At 43.5% G+C, this 25716-nt stretch overlaps 1 protein-coding gene across 5 annotated transcripts in view; it reads left to right on the forward strand.

The window, feature by feature from the left end:
* LOC140459621 (rho-related BTB domain-containing protein 2-like) overlaps positions 1 to 25716 on the forward strand; it is a 59650-nt gene that overhangs the window by 23446 nt on the left and 10488 nt on the right. For all 5 annotated transcript variants that reach the window (XM_072553912.1, XM_072553911.1, XM_072553910.1 and 2 more), the window contains 5 exons: positions 1113 to 1298; positions 3285 to 4276; positions 11738 to 11856; positions 21774 to 21924; positions 22307 to 22395. In XM_072553912.1, coding sequence (XP_072410013.1) covers positions 1113 to 1298; positions 3285 to 4276; positions 11738 to 11856; positions 21774 to 21924; positions 22307 to 22395 — 1537 coding nt within the window. The remainder of the gene's footprint in view (positions 1 to 1112; positions 1299 to 3284; positions 4277 to 11737; positions 11857 to 21773; positions 21925 to 22306; positions 22396 to 25716) is intronic.

Below are 25716 nucleotides of genomic sequence, written 5' to 3' on the forward strand. Positions count from 1 at the left end.
GGGCTTATTTTCAGAGTGAACCATCATGAAATGAAAATTAGCACTCGATGCCAAACTGTACTCCTTTTGATTAACTCGGTATTTCATGATCAAATCTGAAGTGAGAGAATGTTGTGAGTCTGGGGAATTGCAGCCCTCAGCCAATGAAGTATCCTCTCCGAATGATGCAGCATCTCTGCTGCGTCATTCAACTGCACTGTGAACCTTTCACTCTGGAGACATGCTCTGCATCATTTTGAAAACCTGGCCAATGAAGTAGCCTGAGATCAAACTTCCACTGGTGCCAGTTGAGGAAGAGTTTCATTTGCAACTATTTTATTCCATGTATTTGATTTTCAAGTCTTCATTGATAAGTGCAGCTAATTTGCAAGGACTTAGTCCGCATGCAATCGGCGTTCACCTCAACAATAGACATAGTCAGATATTGCAGCACTTCGTTCCTATAGATGTCAGTGAAGAACAGTTATTTATTAAGCAAATTATGGCTACATTTAAGGGGAGGCTGGATAAATGTATCTCGGGGAGAAGGCCAGAATAATGTTGTCGGTAAAAACAATGACTGCAGACGCTGGAAACCAGATTCTGGATTTGTGGTGCTGGAAAAGCACAGTTCAGGAAGGATGCCTGCCTTGAAGAAGTTATCCTCCTCTCTCTACAAGAATCTCAAGGAGTCCCTCTCCCACTGCTACTTCCAGGTCATTTCCTCTGCCCTGAACCTCTACTCTGTGCGACTTTCTCCCCACCTTCCTCTCATTTATCTCTCCACCCTTCAGGCTCTCTGCCTGTGTTCCTGATGAAGGGCTTTTGCCCAAAACGTCGATTTTCCTGTTCCTCAGATGCTGCCTGAACTGCTGTGCTTTTCCAGCGGCACTAATCCAGAATAATGTTGTGACAGGCTAAGATTAAATAGGGCAAGTCCATTGGAAACATAAAACACCAGCATGCATCAGACAGGCTGAGTGGTCTGTTGCTGTGTGATGCATGCTATGAAAAAAAATGCAATCGCTAAGGTTTCTGATACATCCATTGGCGACACAAGCATTATGACACTGTGTGGTCTCTAGCTCTTTTGGAATTGTAATGGGTAAATTTGTTCTCTCTCTCTTGCTCAGATCTGATGTGGTTGTGCTTTGTTTCTCCATTGCAAACCCCAACTCACTGCATCACGTAAAGACCATGTGGTACCAGGAGATTAAACACTTCTGTCCACGTGCCCCTGTCATTTTGGTAGGCTGCCAGTTGGACTTGCGGTACACTGACCTGGAAGCTGTTAATCGTGCACGGAGGCCTCTTGCAAGGTACAGTCCTTAATGCCTATGTTCACATCAAGTGAGGAAATGTAATTTGTACTCCTATTTTAGTATCTGGTCAAACTATAACCAACAGCAAGAGATTTCCCCCGAAAGTCCAATTGACTTTATCAAAAGAATTGATGAGCAGATAGTCTTAGTGAAATGTTAGTCTGCAAACTTTGGTCCGGATAGCCAGTCCTCTGTCGGGTGAAGTATGGGAAGGAATCCATACCCAAGTTGGGTGGAGGTAGAATTGGGCCAGGTTTTGTGCCCTTCGTTCACCCACAAGAATTGATTGACTGACTGAACCTGGATCACAAGTAGAAATGTGTACCTGAATGAGGTACCATCAGGTAATTCGTGCCAGTGCAAAGCAACCTCATTGTGAGTCATTCTCCTCATCTTGCTGGCCGTCCCACCCTTGCCCTTCAACAGAGTAGCAATTCTGTACTGTTGACTCCCAAATCAACTGTTGCACTACCTATTCGTTCATAGAAAAGCCTTGGTTTAATGTTTGTTTCATGCGAGATTAAGAATTACCTGGATGAAAACGATGAGTATTGAATGTTTCTAACTGCTGCCCAAGTTATTTAAAGGTTTTCTCAATGCTCTAACCATGCAAAGCCTGTTATTTCCCATACAAAGCTGGCAATACTTCATTTACATCTGTAGCAGTGGATTTTGGCCAGTAACTTATTAATACACTGTCATATGTGCCAGTTTCATTTGAAGGTAGCGAAATTGAATATCATTGGGGTGAAGCATATGGGGATGAGGTGGGATATTCACGATAGGGAATCACTTAGATACAGTCAGTTTGTACCACCTCCTGACCTTACCCCATGGACTTGTTCATGATCAGCTTCAATCTCCCATTATGAATATAAGAATGTACAACATAGGAACTGGAGTAGGCCATTCAGCCCCTCAAGCCTGTTCTACCATTCAATCAGGTCATTGCTGATCTGTGGCTGAATCCATCCCTTTGGCCCATATCCTTTCACACTTGCTCAATAGAAATGTATCTGTTTAAAACGAAAAACTGATCCAGAATCATTCAGGAGAAACCCATGAAGAGAAAATTTGGGAATGTATCATGGATGTGATTGGCCAGCCTGACTCATTTATGATGTTTTGGTTTGGAAAATTAAAACAAAGAAAAATCAATTATCCAGTACCCTGCTGTTTGTGGAAGAGAGTTCCAAACCTCTATCACCCTTTGTGTGTGGAAGTGCTTCCGAACATGCCTTCTGAATAGTCTGGACACTAATTCTCAGACTGCGTCCCAAGTTCTCGAAGTCCCAACCATCGGAAATCATTTATCTTTATCTTCCCCTGTCTTTTGCTGTTAATGTCTTGAAGACTTTGATCAGATCACCCTTTAATCTTGTAAATTCAAGAGAAAACAGGAAATTATGTGGATCTTTTTTCTTTATTCTCCCTTTACATGGAAAACCTTTCAGTTGTTAGATTCTCCAAACACCAACCCAGTGAAGAACTGGCTGAGCAAATTGGAATGACTCGTGGCTCAGAGACTTAGAATTTGTCATTGGGATGTGGTATACTCTAATTTCTTGAACTACAGGACTGCATAATTCACTTTTTTGCTGAATGACTGCAGCTGTGTTGAGTTTCTTTTTAACTTTCCACTTTGTTCCTTTCAAAGTGCATCTGAGATGTTTCAGTTACTGGATCTCAGATGTATTTTGCTTGTGCTGCAGATCTATCCCACTCTGTCCGAGTATCATGAACTACAGTACAGATTAACTGAGGCACCTGCGTGGTTACAATATTGATTTGTACTTCATATTTAGAAAATCTGGATTTAAGTAATATTTTAAATACAGTCATAAATCTCAAACATGGCGATTTGATGCTTCCAACAAGTTTAACATTTTGGGCCTTTCAAGCAGTGAGAGAAAATTAGAAGACATGAGTGGTAGTTTTGAGTTAATTTTGTTGAGCTTACATTATGGCTTTATTCATTCACAGGCCAATACGACACAATGAGATTTTGCCTCCAGAAAAGGGTCGTGAGGTCGCCAAGGAATTGGGAATCCCCTATTATGAAACCAGCGTGGTGGCCCAATTTGGCATTAAAGATGTTTTCGATAATGCCATCAGAGCTGCCTTAATTTCCAGGCGGCACCTCCAGTTCTGGAAGTCACATCTGAGGAATGTTCAAAAGCCTTTACTGCAGGCCCCGTTTCTGCCTCCCAAGCCACCTCCCCCCATCATCACTGTCCCAGATCCCCCCAAAACCAATGAAGAGCATCCCGCCCACTTATTGGCCAATCCTCTTTGTGCAGATGTCATCCTGGTGCTTCAAGACAAGGTTAAAATCTATGCCCACAAGATTTATTTGTCTACCTCCTCCTCGAAATTTTATGACTTGTTTCTAATGGACCTCAATGAAGAGCCAGAGTCTGGCAGTGAAAGAGCAGTGAGCCACAATGACAGGCAGGGCAGGGAACACTTAATGAGAGCTGCTAGTTTTGACGTCAGTGAAAGTACAGATGAAGTACCAACCACCCAACCATTATCCAATCTTCGAGCCTCTACCAGTGATGGCATCTTGAAACTCAATGCCTGTGATCACAGTGCCAGAGCAAAAGCATGGCTCAAAAGAAGAAAGATATTATCAACGTGGAGCAGAGCTTTTATCAGCATCCAGGAAGAGATGGCTGAAGATCCCATCACGCTGAACAATCGGCTGATGACTGTTGTCAGGATGGACTACTCTGTTCACCCTGATGCGTTCAGTGCTGTCATGCATTACTTGTACACTGGCCAGCTGGATGAGAATGAGAAGGAGCTGATGCAGATAGCCCACATTGCAGAGCTGCTGGAGGTTTTTGACCTGCGTATGATGGTCGCCAATATTTTAAACAATGAGGCCTTCATGAACCAAGAGATTACCAAAGCATTCCACGTGAGGAGGGCAAATCGTGTCAAAGAATGCCTTGCCAAGGGGACCTTCTCAGGTAAACCTGTTTGGTGTGCTTTCAATGTGTGTTTCAAAAACAGCAAAAAAAACCCTGTAAATCTGAAAATGTAACTCCAGTCTGCCCAGACCAGTCATCTCGTAGCTTCCTTGGTTTTGAGTTGTTTCTGTCCCCAGTTCAACAGTGTTTAGCCAGTCAATATATTTGAAATGGCAATTTCATCAGAGGACCTGAGGCAGTGCATGGATGAACATTGATCAGAAACATGGATTTATAATCATAACCCTAACTTCAGTTCCACATCTTGGCAAAATAACACTGTTTCTTTTGTTTTATACCTTCGGGACAAACATTCAGACTGTTAAGTCCTCTGCCTACAAGGTTTCTGAGGCAGAGGCTTGAGAGTTTTTTGACTTCGAAAACTTGCTTTCCATTTCTCCAGCACTATGCCTTAGTGGTTAGCACTGCTGCCTCACGGCACCAGGGACCACTGTCTGTTTGGAGTTTGCACATTCTCCTTAAGTCAGTGTGGGTTTCCTCTGTATGCTCTGGTTTCCTCCCAAAGTCCAAAGATGTGCACCTTAGTTGGATTGGCCATGCTAAATTGTCCATTGTGCAGAGGTGTGCAGGCTATATGGGTTAGCCATGGGAAATGGAGGGTAACAGGAAAGGGGTGGGGGGAGGTGTAAGTGGGATGCTGTTCAGAGAATCAGTGTAAACTTGATAGACTGAATGGCCTGCTTCCACACTGTAAGGATTCTGTGATTGATGAGCTGACAGATGCTCACAGCATTGAGTGTGTTGAAGATATGCATTGCCCCAGTGTTCTATTTTGATTATGTTTTTGTGGAATGATGCCAGTTTAATGGGAAGGTGTTTCTCTGTACAGAGGTGTGTGTACTTGGCTGATGCTGCACTGAACATAAAGCAGGGATGTACCTTTAAGGTTCTGGAAGGCTCTGGTCAGACCACATTTGGAGTATTGTGTGCGGTTTTGCGCCCCATATCTCAGGAAGGATGTACTAATCTTGGAGCATGTTCAGAGAAGGTTCATGAGAATGGTCCCAAGAATGAAAAGCTGGAATATGAGGAACTTTGGAGACTTTGCATCTGTACTCAGTTCAGAAGGATGAGGGGGAATCGAATTGTAACGTACAGAATACTGAATGGCCTGGACAGAGTAGATTTTGAGAAGATGTTTCCATTGGGAGGAGAGACTAGGACCTGAGGGTACAGCCTTAGAGGAAAGGGAAGACCTTTCAGAACGGAGATAAGGAGAAACCTCTTCAGCCAGAGAGTGGGGGATCGATGGGATTCACTGTCACAGAAGGTTTTGGGGGCCAGGTCATTGAGTATATTTAAGACGGAGATCAAAAGGTGATAGGGGATGAAGGGTTAATGGAGAGAAAGGACTTGAGAAACTTATCAGCCATGATTGAATGGTGGAGCTAAGTCAATGGGCTGAATGGCCTCATTTCTGCTCCTGTGTCTTATGCTCTGACAAATCTGAGAATGCTGATCTCGTGAATCTGGATGCTCACTTTGGACAGCGGTTGGGGGCTTTGGTGGGGCAGTCATTGACCAAAACAATCCGACAACTGGGGACCTGAAAGAGGCCTGGTTCCACTGCTTGTAAATGGAGGAGTGTGTGTTGTACCTCACACTGCAAAGCAATTTCTTTGTGGCCTGTAACATTTTAATCACGTTCCTGATGAAGGGTTTTTGCCTGAAATGTCAACTGTCCTGCTCCTTGAATGCCGCCTTACCTACTGTTCTTTCCCAGCACCACACTTTTTGACCGTAACATTTTAATGTTCATCATGGGCTCATCGTGACTAACTGCAGCTGCCTAACTTAGTGCCTGCCTCTCGAGCAGGATGTCTAGGTCGCTGTGTCCGTGAAAAATTGCTTCTTCGCAATAATATAAGCTGAGTGCAGAACGCAACATAGCAGAACTGTACAGGTTGAAAGCCCAGAGTACATCATGATGTTGAATACACTGATTGAGATAAGATTGATGACTGTTTGGTTTCAGTGGTTTAAATCTGGCCACTGTGTATCTCAGCAGGATTTTCTTTTTGCAATGAAGGCTGTTCAGCTGCTTTGATTGTCACCCTGCAAAACACCAGCCTCGCCAACTCCTTATTGTTTTGTCAGATAGGGTTAGGGGTAATAAAATTAATGCAAAGTTGCCATGTCAATCTTGTGTCTTCCTTTTAACTTCTTGTTGGTGATGAGCCTCGATGCCAAGATAAAACTAAAATTGCCCTTCACAATCTTGAGGAAAGCACAGCAGGTCTGGCATCATCACAATCTTGAGCCTGTTCCCTTTAATCACCTTTGAAAGAAGCTGACAATATTATCCTGACTTCACTTACTATAATCTAACAGGTATTGTAGACCTCAGCCAGGTCCCTGTGTCTCTTCCTGAGGTGGAAGGCGAACTTGGCAATGTGTTTCTTCCTATTAGCCTTCATCACTGTAAATGAACCTTGATTCCTAACTCCCAGTGTGAGTAGTCAGCGTGGATGTTGGATATGACTGTGATGCAAACCTTCAAATAAAATTGTGTTGAGTAATTAGAGTCCAAGAATACGTGTTTTGCTGACAAGAATGAACCTTGACAGTTGATGCCTTGTGTATGACGTTTACAATGTGCTTTTGGAGACAGGTAGTGCTGGATTAAAGTCTATTCTTGCTTGTGAAATGAGAATGAGGCATGCAGATTGAGATGCAGATAGGTGATGGTATAAAACAATTGCAGAACAGCCTCAAGGAGATGAAATGTCTTTTTGTATACTTCAAGGTCAATCACAGATTTGTCTTTTCACCTTTGCACTTTAAATATGGATCCAATCCAGACTGGTGAGCCAATTTTACTTAAAAAGGATATTTGGCACACACGTAAAATAAAAAATACGAGCATAGGAATTGGTTTATTGTGTTTTGAGCAAAGAGTAAAGTTGGGATGATGATTCAGACTCATCTGAACGTCAAGTAACACAGTAACTCTGATTGTAACTGCAAGAGACATTCTGAAATCCAATGGCCAACTCAGCAGAAACATCTTAACCCAGAGAGTAGAGAAAACAAGGGGTGGATGAGGAATGAACAGGAGGCTCGATAATCACATGCTGGAGAATGGAATAGAATGACAGAGTGAGTTGAAAAGGAATAACAGGAGGTTTGTGTGGATTGTGAAAACCAGTTGGGTTGTATGGCCTGTTTCCTTCCATTACATTGGACGGGTATATTGGGTGTTTGAGAATTTCAGTTTTGGGGTGTCCAAAAAGCTTTATTCTCAACCACTTAGATTCTTCAAGTTGCGAAGCACCAACACTCGACTCCCCTCTCAGAAATTCACCTGTCTTTCTTATTAAAGAAAGTTGCCACTAAATTCAGTGATCACGGGAAGAAGATGTAACTGGAAAGCATTTTATTGAATTGATATGAGAGCAGCTGAAGTACTCAGTGGCTTTTCACAGAGGAGCATGTGTTTCACTTCAATGATTGAGAATTAACCAGGACGTACAGATAACCTGTTAACATTGTCTGTTGACACGTTTGTGCAGCTAACAGATGGCAGATGTGAATGGAACATAATTAAAACCACAATGACTTCTTTTCATATATTTCCTTGGGTTGGGATGTTTGGTTCTTTCCCCAAAGTTTCACACACTGGATGCAATTCACACACACCGACTGCTGCAAACAGTTAAAAATTTAATAAAGCTTGTACAAGCTAGGTGATACCTCTGATACTGTTCGCAGGCATGCAAAGTTGAGTCAGAAGAGAGACCCCGAATCAAGTAAACAATCCCCTTTATATAGGTCAGTTGGCAATGCTTCCAGATAGCCTGGCCAAGCCCCCACAGTCACATGCCATTCAAGACAACCCCCAGCCTCCCAGTCATATGTTACCGGTCGGATGAGATCATCCTCTGAGTTAATGCTAATGTCCTAATCTTGGGGAATCGTTATGCAGACTATTTTCTGACTTGGTGCCTCCCCAAGACAATGTCGGTGTGATGTGTCCTAGTTTCGGGTGGCTCTGCAAATGAGTTCTGGCTCCTGCTGCTTCCTCACATGATGATGGTGTGATGGGCTGCAGTGATGATCAACGCAAGCGAATCTGATTGGCTCGGGATGGCTATGAAAGTATGGAATAGATTAAATAATAGTTTAATTTGATTATAGTCGGGGGAGTAGTAGCAAATGACTGTCTAATTGGAGTGGGAATCTTTCGCATTCCTGTCTGTCTGTCATCCCCACCCACTTCCAGAATGTTCACTCAGTCTAGTTTAACCCTTTAATATTACCTTAACGTCCAGAGATATATTTCCATTTAATCTTTTAAAATTGCAGGGAAACAGTCTGCTCGATCAACAGAAATGATCACCGTTCCCAGTTTAGAAAGTTGCATCTTTTAGTCCAACACTTTCTTAACAATGCACTTTGAGGTTGCTCATAATTTTCAGGTGTGAATCCTCACTTCTCAGCATCAACACAAGAGGAAATTGTCAGAATCAAGGCAATAGAATCATTAATTAATATCTGATAGCTCCAGGACTGAACAATTAAAACGTTCGGATGCTCAATCCAGCTCGATTGCTTTTCTCCATTTTCTCTCCCTGGAAGATTGACTGTGCTTCGAAGTTGTGCTCAAAGTATATCCAGGAAATTATTTGCATTCCTCTGACAATTTAATTTTGTACACATGAAAGGGATTTGTCACCGAGCTGGCTCTGTTCTTTTGTCTGTCATGAAAGGATTATGTGTAGGCAAAAGTTCATGGAGTTCTCATCACAATCAAGAAACCGAGTTTGGAAGCAAGGTTTCCATACTGTTCCTTTAAAATATTCAGAAATAAAACTTTTAGGTAGTAGTAACTGACAGCTCATTGGGTGCAATCTCGGTGTCTTTTATCTCGTTCTGCATTCAGCTGCCAGTCATCTTTGAAACTTGTGTACCTTGACTGAGCTTGAGTCAGTGAGCAGAGCTTCAAAACTTTTGGGTTTCTTTAACCACAGCCATGCAATGAGTAAAACGAGATGTTCTCTTGTCAGCCTTGGTAATTCCACACACTCCCAGCATTTCGGTCGGATGTACTGATTCCTTCTCCAGCATTATGTTCTTGCCAAAGTAAAGAAGTTAAAGCAATTTTACAAGAGACGTAATTTTTTTTCCCACCGGACAAGTGCGATGTCAGGATCCAGTGAGGGTACAACAAAGAGATTCAGAGTCTTAGCAGACATCAGTTAGATGGTCAGACGAGATAAGACAAGATTTTTCTCTTGGGAGTGAGGAAATTAATTGGCTGAATCTTGGGTTAATTTTGGCTGAGTCCAATTTGTATTGAATTTCTCGCGAGGATTCTGCCAGGATGTTGGGCAGATAAATCTCTGTTGGTCAAATCAGGCAAATGACATTGCACCGTTTGGTTTTTAATCAAAAAGAGATTAAGGGGACAGGCAGTCACTTTGGCATGGCTATGGCGACAGCTTGACCAATTGAAATTTGCCAGCTGACACTGACCATTAAGATTGACAGTTTACTGTTCTCGTTGAATCTTGTTGTACTAATCAATCAGCAGCCTCTTCTCATGCCGCATAAATTGGTGTCCCTTTTTCTCAAGTCTTCGGTCGGTTGAGTGCAAGGTGAAAAGCTTTGACTTCGTGATTGCTTGTGACAGTACACAACTTAAACACGATCAAGCAATTTCTTTAAGCTCTTGACCTTTGCCAAGGTGTTTCTGCTGAATCAGCTGCAGAAAGTTGTGAAAGCAGATTCACAATATCTTTGTACTTTGGCCTATTTCTCCGGAGCCTCTAAGTGTGTTTCAGTGAACAGGAGTACCAGCCAAAGCATCTCATGGTCTGTCCTAGAGCTATCAGATATTAATTCATGATTCTATTGCCTTGATCCTGACAATTTCCTCTTGTGTTGATGCCAGGAAATGCAGACAGGAACACATCAGCTTAAAATAAGAACAAGTCAGGTCTAGTGAAAGCACACTTCATGAAAGTCTTCAACTTTTCTACTCACAAAAACATGTTGGGGGTGGGAATGGATTGTGAATTTCAAAGCTCACTGATAAATTGTTTGCTAAAGAAAGGTTTTGAGGTCAGTGAAACCAAGGCAGGTCGATAGAGATACAAAACAAATGACTGAATAAAACAAAAAGTGATTCTCATTCAGAGTCGACAAAGACTTGACTGGCCAAACGCTCTCCTTCTGTGCTGTTAAAATTATGTCGTTCTGACAGATTGAGAGAGTAGATGACCTAATTAAATCCCAATACTCCAAAATGAAGAATGTCTGAACTCTGTAGTTCAAGCTACCTGAGTAAAAATTGATGTCTGTGTTCTTGAGTGTATCAAGGGTTGCTTTGGAGATCAGGAATATTACTTCAAAGGATGTCACGAGATGAAAAACTAGCTCAAAGGTAGCAGTGTGACAGCTCTTACCTGAACTTAGGAGGAATATAAAGAAACAGAGTCCCTCATGATTTGGAAAGGGCTGGGTATTCATTACTGTCTTGAAGAACATAGAGAAGCTCAATCTGGAAGATTCAACAGGGCACTGCCCCGGAAACATGCTCAAAGAATAGAAACAAAAGCCAGGTCGCGATCAGGACAAGTTTTATGTCTTGGCTCGCATTGAATAGGTGAAAGGATTGGTAGGTGATCTCATTTGGTATTACTGATCTAGGAATGTGTGTTCAAATTTGATTATGTTGACATTTGAAACTAAGTCAATCTGGAATTAAAAGCTAGTCTCACGGCAACTGCATATCAATCGTCGTCTTAAAATGGGGTCACAGACCCCATTTTACTTGTGAGCTTCTTGCAGAGATGGAAAAATTTCATTGTTCATGATTGGATGTTGAGCACCAAGCTTAATTGTATATCTTCCATTCAGAAGCACTTTATCCAGTAATCCTTTGGTTGGGCAGCAGCCAATTGCTGTCATGATTTCTGACAGTCCTTAGTTTGGTTGGATCACTTGTCATGTTAAAAGCTTCTGATGACTTGTGTAACATATCCCACTGTGGTAAATTTCTCACCAGTCATTAGCAGCATCATGCTGTGCATTGTTCTGGAAGTTGGTGTCTTATTGCCTGAGGAATGAGGATCTCTGTCAATATTGCAGCACTTGTTTCGCTAACTCCGTTCAGAAAGATATCTCCATGGCAACAACTTAAAGAGGAAAGATGTAAAGACACGGGGGAGAGTAAAAGATTTACAAGATTGATTCTGGGGTGAGAAATTGCAGTTATGAAGATAGATGGAAAAAGTTGGGACTGCTTTCCTTGGCAAAGGTGGAGAAGGGGGTTAGATAGAGGTAATTCAAATCATTCCAAATCAATATTAACTTTAAATCTGTCCAGCTGATGAAACAGATGCTTCATGTTCTCTGAAGTTGTTACAATTTGTGAAACTTTCAGAGCCACAGATCATGTTGAAATGAGCCTTTTCTGCTGTTCTTGTTTGCTGGCAGATGTGGTTTTTAAGCTGGATGATGGGACAATCTGTGCACACAAGCCCTTGCTGATTTCTAGCTGTGATTGGATGGCTGCAATGTTCGGAGGTCCGTTCATGGAAAGCTCAACTAAGGAGGTAAGGAAACATCAGATGCTGTTTGTTAACATAATTTCGCATATTCAGGAATTGCTGATGCATCATGAAAGGGATTGATCGTGAAGCAAGATGTTTGCTTCGTATCGGCACCCAAATCAAAGGCGCTCAAATACAGCATCAAAGACATTTACTTCAACTGCAGCTAGTACTGAAAAAACAGCCAGAGCCGGAGTGTAGTCACTTCCAGGAAAAATCAGCATGACATGGCATGGTGCATCAATCATTGTTGAAAGCAAATGTCATAGAAATTGTAAGTGCCAGCACTGCATTGAATTCTGCAGTGCAGCTGCAGTGTTAGGTCAGTAAATCTGGCAGGATGAAATGTCGAGGTTGCATTCAAATTGCAGTGCTCAGCGTTGGCCATGTGCAACAGGCAGAAATGTCATTTGGTCACAATTTTGTGTTCATGTTTAAAGGGACCTGTCTTGCATCCCACACAGGGTCTCCAGTAGAGTAGTTTGTTTCATCGAGAAACTGAAAATATCCAAGAGAAATTTGAATGTATCACACCCTTGCCAACGCTGATCAAATTTTGTTTCCTGTGCTGTGGCTCAAAGAATGCCTTCTTGTCTGAAGGTATAAAGAACTGTTTGACACTGGGAAATAATTGATTCACCCATTCTGTTACCGTTTGGTTCAGAAACATCTCTCTCATGTAACATTTGAAAGAAACCTGCCTATCTACAGTGGAAGAGACCGCTGATCTCACAAACACTTCCTTTACTTTGGGTTTCCATTTGCCATCTCCAGTCCTCACTCTTAGCTCACTCAGTGCTCCTCCACTCAAAACTTCCTTTTTTTTTGTCTAACCTGTAAACCAGCTAAAACACATGCTCTCCTTCTACCTTCCAAGTTTTATGCTGTTTTAGGACTGACCCTGAATAATTTCCTATTCTGAATCAAAATCTCAAAACTATGGCATTCCTTTCAACTGACCAATTGTACCACAGTGTTTAAACCAAAGTTTGCTATCTGAGTTATCCTCCCCTTCTTTCAACCTCAGTGCTGTTCTGAGCTTTAGCCCTTTCGCGACATTCCCTCAGTGACGACAGCCTGATCCTTTCCCATCAGCTTAGCAACATTTGTAGTGTAAGTGTATGGAGGAGGAGGAGGCTCTGCACGTATCTCCATCCTCGATGATGGAAGAGCTCAGTACGAAAGATAAGGCTGACCTTCAGCCAGAAGTTGCAAGTGGACGATTCATCTCAGTCTCCTCCAGTAGTCGCTAGTATTACAGATACCAGTCTTCAGCCAATTCGATTCACTCCACGTGCTATCAAGAAACAGTTGGAGACACTGAATACTGCCAAGGTTACAGGCTCTGACAACATTCTACCAATTGTACTAAAGATTTATGCTCCAGAACTTGCTGCTCCCCCGACCAAGCTCTTTCAGTACATTTTAAAACACTGGCAGTTACACAACAATGTGGAAAATTGCCCAAATATGTCCTGTACACAAAAAGCAGGACAAGTCCAGCCAATTACCGTCCCATCCATCCACTCTTGATCATCACTAAAGTAATGGGATACGTCATCAACAGTTTCGTCAAGCTGTACCTGCTCAGCAACAACCTGCCCACTGATTGACGTCCAGTTTGGTTTCTGCCAGGACCACTCCGCACCGGACCTCATTACAGTCTTGGTTCAAATGTGGACAAAAGAGGTGAGAATGTCGACCCTGGATTGAGTGTGGCATCACCCAGCCCTCGCAAAACTGGAATGAATGGGTGTGAAGGGGAAAACACTCTGGTGGTTACAGTCATACCTGACACATTGATGGTTGTGGTTGTTGGAGGTTACTCCTCTCAGCTCCCGCACGTCTCTGCAGGGGTTCCTTAGGTTGGTATCCGAGGCCCAACCACCTTCAGCTGCTTCTTCAATGACCTTCCCTCCATCATAAATTCAGAAGTGGGATTTTTCACGAATGATTGCACAATGTTCAGCACCATTCACAATCCCTCAGATACTGAAGAGGTTCATGTTCAAATGCAACAAGATCTGGACAATATCCAGGCTTAGGCTGACAAGTGGCAAGTAACATTCGCACCATTCAAATGACAGGCTGTGCCCATCGCCAGTCAGAGACAATCTAACCACCACTCCTTGGCATTCAAAGATGTTCCATCACTGAATCTCAGACAATCACCATCCTGGGGGTACCACTGACCAGAAGCTCAACTGGACTCGCCACATGAACAGAATGGCTACATGAGCAATCAGAGGCAAGGAATAATGTGGCAAGTGACACTACTCCTTTGACTCCCCAAAGCCTTTTCACCATCTACAAGACACAAGTCAGGAGTGTGATGGAATACTCCCACTTGCCTGGATGGAGGCATCATCAACCACACTTAAAAAGCTTGATACCATCCAGGACAAAGCAGCCCACTTCGTTAGCACGACATCTACAAGCATCCCCTCCCTCCACCACCGACACTCTGCTACCATTACAAAATTCACTGCAGAAATTGACCAAAGATCCTCAGACAGCACCCTCCATGCCTACAACCACTTCCATCTAGAAGGACAAGGGCAGCAGGTATATGGCCACACATTCACCTTCAGGTTTCCCTCCAAGCCACTCACCATCCTGACTTGCAAATGTATCACCGTTCCTTTGCTGTCACTGGGTCAGAATCCTGGAATTCCCTCCCTAAAGCTCTTGTGGGTCAATGTACAGGTGGTGGACTGCAGTGGTTTAAGAAGGCAGCTCACCACCACCTTCGCAAGGGCAACTAGAAATGGGCAGAAATGTTGGCCAGCCACCAGTGCCCATATCCCACAAACAAATCATCTTTTAAAGAATTAGGAGCAGGAGGAGGCCGTTCATCCTCTCTAGCCTGCTTCATCAGTCAACAAGATCATGGCTGCACTGATTGTGGTCTCAACTCCAGACTCCTGCTGAACCCCCAAGAACCATTGACTCCCTTGTAGTATTTCATGAGGGTTTATATTTGAATCAGCTGGTATGGCTATACTATACACTACATTTGATAGCACGTTACATTGATGGGGTGTGCGAACTAAATGCTAAACACAACCAAAACAAAAATATATCGGAACAAAGTTTACAACGAAAAGGTTGATCCTCAGTTTCATCTTGCTGGAAAATAAGATAAACCTCATCTGGTCGCTGAACTGCTCCAACTGCAAGTGCTGTCATTGAATGACCTCAGTACAGTGATGAGCAATGGGAGAATGGGGAAAACCAGTCATGTCATCAGTCTTAATTACCAGCAGTGCCCCTGTCTTCACATAGCCTCAAGAACCTCGGTGGATGATAAGAATGTAGACAATTATATTCCCGTTCTTCACTGACCTGTTCTGAAAGATGTTTCCACATCAGACTGCTGTGGAAACACACTTGGGTGCCTGAGTGGGTAGATCACCTGCCCCTGAACTAGAAGGCCCCAATTTGAAGTCCCTTTCCAGGACTTGTTAGCTGTGGAAGAACCCAGCCAAACCTACAAGCAAGATAGTGTGCATTGGTACAGGTCCCCAGCCTGAAGAAATAGCCAGTGTTAATACCAAGAAAGACATTTGCAAGATCAAAAAGAAACTGTGGATGTGAAGGAGTGTAAACCAGCATTGTGACGAGCTCAACTAAGGTAAACGCCAAAACAGGATAGATCTCTAGTTTCTATCCATTTCTCTGCTTTCCTGCATCACTATCTCGAGATAAGTGAAGTATTGCAAATGAGAGTTCTTATGAAGTGTAAATGTGTCAAGGACAGGCACATTTACCAAAAGATTGATGGATCAGGACTTGAATCTGTCATAATGTCTCCATGTCTTACAGCCAATAAAGCACATTTGAACTGTTGTAATATTGGAAGGTGCAGACAGAAGGTGTAAAAACCAAGAAGAAGAGCAAAGAGGAAGCCTGAAAAGGGATATTCTGCCAACGTAAAAGGAAATTCCCAAGTTTTGTATCAGCACATGAAAAGTAAGAAGTGTGAAAATGGCAAGTTAGGTCTAATAGGGACTTCCAAGAGGATTTATGTGTGGAGACAAGGGGCAGAGCTGAGGCACCAAATGAATATTTTGCATCTGTCCACACCAAGGAAGAGGATGCTGATGAGGCCAGGATGAAAGGAGAGGTAATTCATTCAGGACAGGAGTTCAAAATTGAGAATGAGAAGGTATTTGATCAGCTGCCTGTACCACACACTGTAAAGGCTGTGGTGCAGATGAGATGTGTTCACTGATACCAAGGGGAGGGAGGGTGGTCAGAAATCTTCATGCATTCTTTAACTGAAGGATGGCGTCAGAGGATTGAGATTGTCAAAAGTTACACCTTCAGCTGAAACAGGGTTACAAGAGAAATCCAGCAAGGAGTAATGAGTCAGTTTGACTGCTCTTTCTGATCTGTATTGCTGATGTCGACCTGGGTGAACAAGGTACAACTTCCAAATGTACAGATGATCCAAAACCAGGCAGTGTTGTGAACTGTGAGGTGGGTGGTGTAGAATTTCAAAAGGACAGGGACGAGTGGATGGAGTGACCATACAGGTTGCAGACGAAGCTCAACCCAGAGAAAGGTGAGGTATTCCTTTTGTTGGAAAAACACACCAAAACAGTGTAAAATGAAGGTGATTATTTGGAAACAATGTGCAGCAGCAGAGACTAGGGTGTATATACATAAGTCATCAGCAGGTGGCAGAACAGAATATCGTTGGATTTATTAACAGGAATCTGGAGGAGAAAGTCCACAGTGTGATGCTGGAAAAGCACAGCCGGTCAGGCAGCATCCAAGGAGCAGGAGGGTCACCTTTTCAGGCATAAGCCCTTCAGGAATGAGGCTTGTGGACCAAAGGGGCTGAGAGATAAATGGGAGGGCAGTGGGGCTGGGGTTAAGGTAGGTGAGAGTGTGATAGATTGATGGACATGGGGGTATTAGTGATAGGTTGGAAAGGAGAATGGAACGGCTGGGCGGGAAGAAAGATAGACGGGTCATGAGGGTGAGGCTGAGTTGGAAGGTTGGATCTGGGATAAGGTGGGGGGAGGAGAAAAGGGGAAACTGGTGAAATCCACATTGATTTCATGTGGTTGGAGGGTCATAAGGTGGAAGATAAGGTGTTCTTCCTCCAAGTGGTAAGCGTTTGGCCATGGAGGAGGCCCAAGACCAGCATGTCCTTGGGGGAGTGGGAGTGGGGAGTTGAAGTGTTTGTCCACGGGGCAATGGGGTTGCTTCATGCGTCCCGGAGATGTTCTCTGAAGCATTCTGCAAATAGGTGTCCTGTCTCCCAAGTTAGAGGAAACCATAATGGGGGCAACAGATACAGTAAATGACACATGTGGAAATGCAGGTAAATGTCTGATGGATGTGGAAGGATCCTTAGGGGCCTTGGGATGGAGGTGGGGGGGGGGGGGGGGGGGGAAGTGTGGGCTCAGGTTTTGCAATTTCTGCAGTGGCAGGGGAAGGTGCCGGGGTGGGGATGGGGTTTGGTGAGGGCAATGGACCTGACGAGACTACAGCGAGAATGGTCTTTACGGAATGGAGATAGGTGTGGGGAGGGAATTGTATCACGGAGAGAAAGGTGATTGGGAAGAACAAAGAAGTCCACCACTCAGCCTCTTCGTCCTGTTGCAGAAATGTTTCCAGGGATGAGGAACTTTAATTATGAAGACTGATGGAACAATTTGGGGCTTGTTCTCCTTGAAGATGAAAAGGCTAAGAAAATATCTGAAATATTCAAAATGAGGAGGGTCCTGAACAGAGACTTGACAATCAAAGCGAAATTAATATGAGGAAAAACGTTTGTCCAGCAATGCCTGGTTTGGGCAATACCCTGCCTGAGACTATAGTGAAGGAAGGTTCCACTGAAGCTTGGAGAACTCGAGTGTGTGACCTGAAAAGGAATAATGTGCAGCAGAATGGCACTCAGTGAATCGCTCATTGGGATCAATCTTTGCCCAGAGCCGCTGAAAAAGTTGGGGCCAGCTGCCGTCTCTTTGAGAATGAGATTTAACATCCACCGAACAGCAAGTTGCTGTGTGTATCGATGACAGCAGTTCAGTGCATCTGTACTTTACCGCACTGTGTTACATCACTCAAAAACACGGTGAAAATGACCATGTGAATCTTGTTTTATGAACCAGACAGGAGCTTGTTCAGCCGTCAGTGTACCAATGATGTCAGATCTCATGTTGCTTGAAAGATCTGGAGGGCTTGATTTGATCTTTCAGCAGGAATTCGGAGCGCTGTGAGGGGATGCAACTCTGACCCTCCGTGTTTGATGAAGCGCTGTGTTGCCTGGCTGAAGGTTACCGCGCTATTTATAGAGCTGACGCTGAAGCAACTTGACACTCCTTTATTCCAAGTTCCAAAGCAAAACCACGATGATACACATCAATCTCACATACTCCGAGACAGTACATGAAACCAGCTGCTCAAAGAGAGAGAGGGGGGATTTTGTTGACTTGGACCTGTTTCTGAAATGTTTGGTGATTTTCCTTTTGTCACACATGTCAAAGGCAGAGTCTGGGTTTTGGGAAGCAGCCATGCAAAGAGGGTCGTGGCTGATTCCAGTTGCTTTCGGTCAGTAGCTTTCCGGGCTCTGCCAGATCCTTCGCCTTGTGAAGGAGAGAGAAGTCGATGTATTTTCCACCTCGGTCAGTGTTTCATTAAGGTGGTGTGCAAATGTCAACTTCGGTGCAGCACAAAACACACACAGCGTCAGTCTCGTTGCACCGTGCGTCAGAACACGTTGGTGTGCCTTTAGCGGTGCAATTTGTGCATTTGTTTTGTCCCCGAATTGTTAAAGAAAACACTCAGAGATAAAGTTATGTCCAGGCGCGTTATTATCAACGGCGACACTAGATGGCGCAGCGACTGTTCGCTGGCATGGGTCTGCTGCCCGCACTTGGCCACTTGGAGAGGCTCTGAGTTGCCTGATTGGATGATTGGTAAGATCAAAGGAGTAGGCCATTCGGCCTCTTCACCCTGTTTCACCATTCAATTAGATCACAGCTGATCATCTCTGTCAATGACACTTTTCTGCACTTTCTCAGTATCTCTTGCTGTCCTTCGTCTTCCAAAATCTCCAGTGCTCAGAGATCAAGATCTAAGCTTCCACATTCCTCTGAGGTAGAGAAATCCACAAGATCACCACCCTCTGGGTGAAGGAATTCCTTTGCAACTGAGTCTGAAGTGGCCTACCCCTTATCCTAGAAATAATGTCTCCCCAACCCCCCCCCTCCCGCGATGCACCAGGTGAAGATCTACATCCACTCTGTTGCAACTGTAAGATGTGTGTGTGTTTCAATGAGTTTACCTCTACTTCTTGATGACAATAAAGATGACCAGCATAATCTCCTCAATGTCACATCATCAGAAATTCCTGCCATCCCAGTGTTGAGTTTGGTGAACCTCTGCTGCAATCCCTCCATGCCAAATATCTCCTACCCTTGATATGGAACCTGTCCATTGATTATTGGCAGTCATTCCAAAACAGCTGTTCTCCACTTTGGAACAACTCGAACATCATACACTTAATGGGAGAGTTGTGGGTCGCCAAACCAAGAGACCTAGGGGTGCAGGTGCATAGATCTTTGCAAGTGAAGTCCCAGGTAGACAGGCTGGTGAACAAGGTATTTGGCATGCTTGTATTCATTGGTTACTCCATTGAGTATCGGAGTTTCAATGTCATGTTGTGGCTGGACAGGGCATTGGTTAGGCCAATTTTGGAAAACTGTGCACACTTCCAGTCTGTATCCTACAGACAAGATGTTGTTAAACTTGAAAGGATTTATAAAAGATTTTGAAGGCTGTTAAAGGAAGTAGAGGTTTTGAGTTATAGGGAGAGGCTGAATAGGCTGGAGTTATTGTCCCTGGAGCATCGGGGGCTGAGGGCTGATGTTAAAAAAGTTCATATAATCATGAGTGTGAATAGCCAAGGTCTTTTTCTCAAGTTGGGGGAGTCCACATCTAGAGGGCGTGGGTGAGTGGGGAAAGCTTTAATGTTTAGATTAGATTAGATTACTTACTTACAGTGTGGAAACAGGCCCTTCGGCCCAACAAGTCCACACCGCCCCGCCGAAGCGTAACCCACCCATACCCCTACATCTACATCTACCCCTTACCTAACACTACGGGCAATTTAGCATGGCCAATTCACCTGACCTGCACATCTTTGTGATGTGGGAGGAAACCGGAGCACCCGGAGGAAACCCACACAGACACGGGGAGAACGTGCAAACTCCACAGAGTCAGTCGCCTGAGGCGGGAATTGAACCCGGGTCTCTGACGCTGTGAGGCAGCAGTGCTAACCACTGTGCCACCGTGCCGCCCATATTTAAAAAGGACATGAGGATGAGCCTCCTTCACACAGATGGTGGTGCAAGCATGGAAAGAGCTACCAGAGATGGCGGTGGAGGCAGGTACAATTACAACATTGAAGAGGTATTTGGACGGGTACATGAATTGGAAAAGTTTAGAAGGGATATGGGCCAAATACTGACAAATGGGACTGGATCAGTGTAGGATGGCATGTGGTGAGCATGGACGATTTGGACTGAAGAGTCATTGAGTTATACAGCATGGAAACAGACACTATCAATCAGTGGAGTAAAGATATTCAAAAATGAAGCACCTATTATTTTTCTCAGATTTGTTGGCTTAATTGAGAGATGTATCTTCATTACCTGGAGACGTAGGTACAATTCTGAACCATGGCCAATCCTAGTTGTGAGGTTTCAGATTCACAACATAGTGCCTTCAGTTGTATTTCCTACCTGCTATGCAATGAATTATGAAGGAATAGGAGTCATGGCACAGGCCCAGGGCTGTGAAAGGAGGCGCAGAGATTGACAACACCGCTCTTCCCAAACCACCATGAGAGGCCAAATGGCTTCTGTGGAATTGCATCATTCCATGATTCAAATACCGAAAACTAGTGATTGGAGTCACGTGGATTGCCCCATGAGGTGTGGAGGTTTGCTTGGTCCTCACATTCCTGTGAGCTTTGTAAGCTGAGCTAGTTAGAACACAGTGTGTGGGAGAATGTGTGTGCAGAATATATCGGTGACATATTCTTTTCACAAAGCTGATCTATCTATACGAAGTCATCTTAGGTCCTTTTGAGGTATCTTCTCAATTCTGTGATTATTAAACATTGTTTTAGCTGAAAAGTGTTTTTTTTTATTATTCATGGCACCTTGCAGTGACAGAAACTTTCTACAGCATCTTTTACAATTTCAGGATATCCCAAAGCACTTCACAGTCAGTGCAATACACTTTTAAGAGCAGTGACTTTTTTTTAACATTTCAAAAAATACTTCATTCAAAAGAGTTTTTATGCATACAAATTCACTAAAACAGTTTTGTACAGAAACATATATGAAGAAAAGAAACAAACATTGGAGTTTGGTTTGTTTTTTGGATAGAGTCAAAGATACCTCTTAGTTGTGCAAGAGTTAGTGCAGTTACTATTGTAACATAGAAAACACAGCATTCCACATCCACACATCACAAGCAACAATGTGACAATAGCCAAGTAATCTGTTTTGATGGTGTTAATTGAGGCATGAAGGTTGACCAGGACACCAGGGAGACCCACAAGGGCGACTTGAGTTCCCGATTTAACATCTTGCAGGCACTCCGTTTCAAACAATGGGGCTGTGCTTCGCGAGTGTACTCTAGTGGAATTCAAGCTGAACTACACACTTAGGTCTTCAGTGTGAAACTTAGATGCACAGCTTTCCAACTCTGAAGCAAACACACTCCTACTGACTGACAGCTGACACTGGGAATTCTGAAATTGTGTGTGGTTTGCAACAAAATGTTTCTCTCCAGTGAACTGAAAGAAAAGAGTCCAGTTATGTTGCGATATTGGCATTCTCCTTCTCATTCAGTATGTCCGAGACATTTTACCCTTTTTTATATTTCAAAAGGTGTACTTTCCAAACACGTACAAGAGTTGCATGCAAGCTGTGCTAGAATACCTGTACACAGGACAGTTCTGTTCTAGCCCGGACCTGGATTCCATGGAACTCATTGTGCTGGCAAACCGCCTCTGCCTACCTCACCTGGTAGCACTAACAGGTAAGAAATTGGATCTCATTAAGGTTCAACAGCGTATCCAAGGTTCATCTTTGATGAACCTCATCTTTGGTGGGAAATGAGTTTGCTTTTGAAAACGCTTCAGTTTTAAATTTTAAAAATGTTGTTCCCACAAGTGCTTCTCTTTCCTATCTCCCAAGTGGGACCTTGTCAAAATCTCTCTTATGTGCACACAGATGTAAAGTAACTGTTCAGATTCTTCACCATTTCCACATCCTCCATTACCAATTCCCTTGCCCCTGCCTAAAGTTCTTTCTGCTTTCTTCCACATTCAGTGCATAAAATAAATCCAGATTTTGTATTTCATCTTCAAGATCTGATAACTGAGAAGTGAAATGAATGGATTGGTTTTGCTTTGTTGCAGAGCAGTACACAGTAATGGGCCTGATTGAAGCAACCCACCAAGGTGTAGACATCGATGGAGATGTTCTTCTGTACCTGGAAATGGCTCAGGTAAGAGTGTGTCTTGAAGGATCACGTCGACTGGTTTGTAATCCCAGCTAAATTAGATGGTCAAATCCATTTGCTGCTCAAAAAGTAACTATACAAGTTGGCCACAAACACAGAAACCAGGTATGTCCCATGCAGGTCGGTAGGCACAGTAATGGGAATGGAGACCGCTTTGCACAAAGGAAGAGATTGAACAGGGATGACAAGAAAAAGAGAAAAATTCCATTTCAAGAGTTGTTTGTAAAATTTATTTTTGGGGTGTTGGCACCTCTAGCAAGGCGTAAACTTGTTTGCAATCCCTTGTTGCTCTTGAGAAGTAAATGCAGACCGATGTGATCTGCTTTTGTAAACTTGCTTCCAGGATATTGTCTCAGCTCCCAAAAAGAAATGGAGCTGGACGTCCAAGTCACGATGTTGCATGACTTAAAGGGGAAAGAGGCCACATATTTTGGAGGTGCTGTCAAAGAGGGTAGAACAAACGGCTGGCACTCCTGTTGTGGATGCTTAACTCCTGATTGAATTCGTCATCTAGTGGGTTGTTTTGTCCTGGTTGACGTTGAGCTTCTGCACTGTTGTTGCAGCTGCACCCACCCAGGTAAATGGCAAGTATTCAATTAGACTTCTGATTTGTGCCTCACAGCTAGTGACGAGGAGGTAGGGAGTCAGGAAGTGAACTACTGGCTGCAGAAGACACCCAACGTCTCGGCCTCCACTGCGCTCTGTGGCAATGGATTCCACAGGCCCACCACTCTCTGGCTGAAGAAATGTCTCCTCATTTCCATTCTAAATTGACTCCCTCTAATTTTAAGGCTGTGCCCACCGGTCCTAGTCTCCCTGCCTACTGTACACAATTTCTCAGCATCCATCCTTTGTAAGCCATGCATTATCTTGTAAGTTTCGGTTTTGATCTCCCCTCATCCTTCTAAAGTCTAATGAATACAATCCCAGGATCCTCAGCTGATCATCATATATAGGCCAACTATTCCAGGGATCATCCATGTGAATCTCCGCTGGACTCGCTCCAGTGCCAATGTGTCCTTGCTGAGGTGTGAGGCCCAAAACTGGAACACAATATTCTAAATGGGGCCTAATTAAAGCTTTATAAAGTCTCAGAAGCACATCACTGCTTTTACATTCCATCTCTCTTAAGATAAATGACAACATTACATTGGCTTTCTGAATCACGGACTCAACCTCGAAATCAACCTTTAGAGAATCCTGGACTAGCACTCCCAGATCCCTTTGTACTTCGGCTTTATGAATTTTTTTAGATTAGATTACTTACAGTGTGGAAACAGGCCCTTCGGCCCAACAAGTCCACACCGACCTGCCGAAGCACACCCACTGAGACCCATTCCCCTACGTTTACCCCTTCACCTAACACTATGGGCAATTTAGCATGGCTAATTCACCCGAACCTGCACATTTTTGGACTGTGGGAGGAAACCCACGCAGACACGGGGAGAATGTGCAAACTCCACACAGTCTGAGGCGTGAATTGAACCCGGGTCTCTGGCGCTGTGAGGCAGCAGTACTAACCACTGTGCCACCGTGCCACCCGTTTTCTCACCGTTTAAAAAATAGTTCACGCCTGTCTTCTTTTTTCCAAATTGCAAGACCTTGCACTTGCTCACATTGAATTTCCTCAGCCATTTCCTGGACCACTCTCTTAAACTGTCTGAATCTTTCTGCAACCTCCCCACCTCCTCAGTACTACCTGCCTGTCCACCTAACTTTGTATCATTGGCAAACTTAGCCAGAATGCCCCCAGTCCCTTCATCCACATCATTAATATATAAAGTGAACTTAAATGAGGAGCTTAGGTTCCTATTTCCAACAGTAAAGGAATGAAGAATTATAGTGAGAGGACGAGTAAGTGGGGCTGAGGCCATGAAAAGATCAGCCCTGGTATTAATGAATGGCGGAGCAGGCAGGTTTGGCCGACTTCTGCTCCTGATCCTTCTGTTCTTATGACCTTACAACAAAGGCCAGGGAGAGAGGCTTTCTGCCTTCAATTCTTTATCAATGAGTGATAGCTGAGAGGAATGCACTTTGTGCAATTTAAAATAGTTCTGGTATTTAGCGTGGAATGAAACAATGAAGGACATGCCTGGAGCTGAAATCCAACTTGCCAAGATCCTTGTGTTATTTATTCAAAGCCATTCGTGTCAAAATGTCTTTAGAATGTATCAGAACCTAACAGGAAGACAGCTCAAAAACTCTGTTTAGATAGTTTACAAATGATAAGATGAAACACAAATGCTGAAAGCAATACAGATGACAAGGATTTGGACCATTGTTTGTTGAAACAAATTGAAGTGATCAGTGCTGCATTAGATTGAGGACAAATTAGATTAGATTAGATTCCCTACAGTGTGGAAACAGGCCCTTCGGCCCAACCAGACCACACCAACCCTCCGAAGAGTAACCCAGCCAGACCCATTTCCCTCTGACTAATTCACCTAGCACTATGGGCAACTTAGCATGGCCAGTTCATCCGACCTGCACATCTTTGTGACTGTGGGAGGAAACCGTACGACCCAGAAGAGAGCCACGCAGAGACAGGGAGAATGTGCAAACCGAGTAGATTAAGACATTCAGCCCATTAAGTCTGCTCCACGATTCAATTCGATCATTGCAGATCTGATCATCCACACCTCCACTTTGCTGCCTTTACCCCATGACCCTTACTGATTAACAATCTGTCTATCTCAACAATAAAAATTATAGCTCATGAACAGTGAGGTCATCGTCGACAATGATACTGTGAGTGTTAAGTATCCAAGTGTTACTTTTAGGTTAGGGAGGCCATCCCAGTTACTTTTCCCTTTTCTTCTCTTCCCACCATGTTAGGTAGCTGGTGAGATGTGAACCTGGACACAGATTATTTACTTGATGGAAAGTTTATTCCCGCAAAGCAGCATCACAGACCTCTGCTCCCTGGCTAGCAACCCACTCACTGTCAGACAGTGCTTTTTGATAGGACTTTCAGTGAACATTCACAAATGAATATCAAATTCTTTTCAAGGGATGCTTTCAGATTATTGTAACAAAAGCACAGTTGTTAAAAGGAAGGTTAACAAATTAAAAAGCATTATGGAGGAGATAATACACTCAAGTCTACTTCTCCCTCCTATACTCTTTAATAATTACATTAACTGATGAATTGTATAGTAATTTAAAGGGACCCCTTTTTTTTCTCATTTGAGGAACAAAATAAGCAATAAACCAAATTACGAACTCCTTAAAGGGTTATTGAAACGAAACTGAAATGACAGAGAAGGCAATCCCTCTTTATAAATCATCAGATGTAATAAATAGATT

The sequence above is a fragment of the Chiloscyllium punctatum genome, chromosome 35, assembly GCF_047496795.1.
Source record: "Chiloscyllium punctatum isolate Juve2018m chromosome 35, sChiPun1.3, whole genome shotgun sequence".
NCBI classification, from domain to species: Eukaryota; Metazoa; Chordata; class Chondrichthyes; order Orectolobiformes; family Hemiscylliidae; genus Chiloscyllium; species Chiloscyllium punctatum.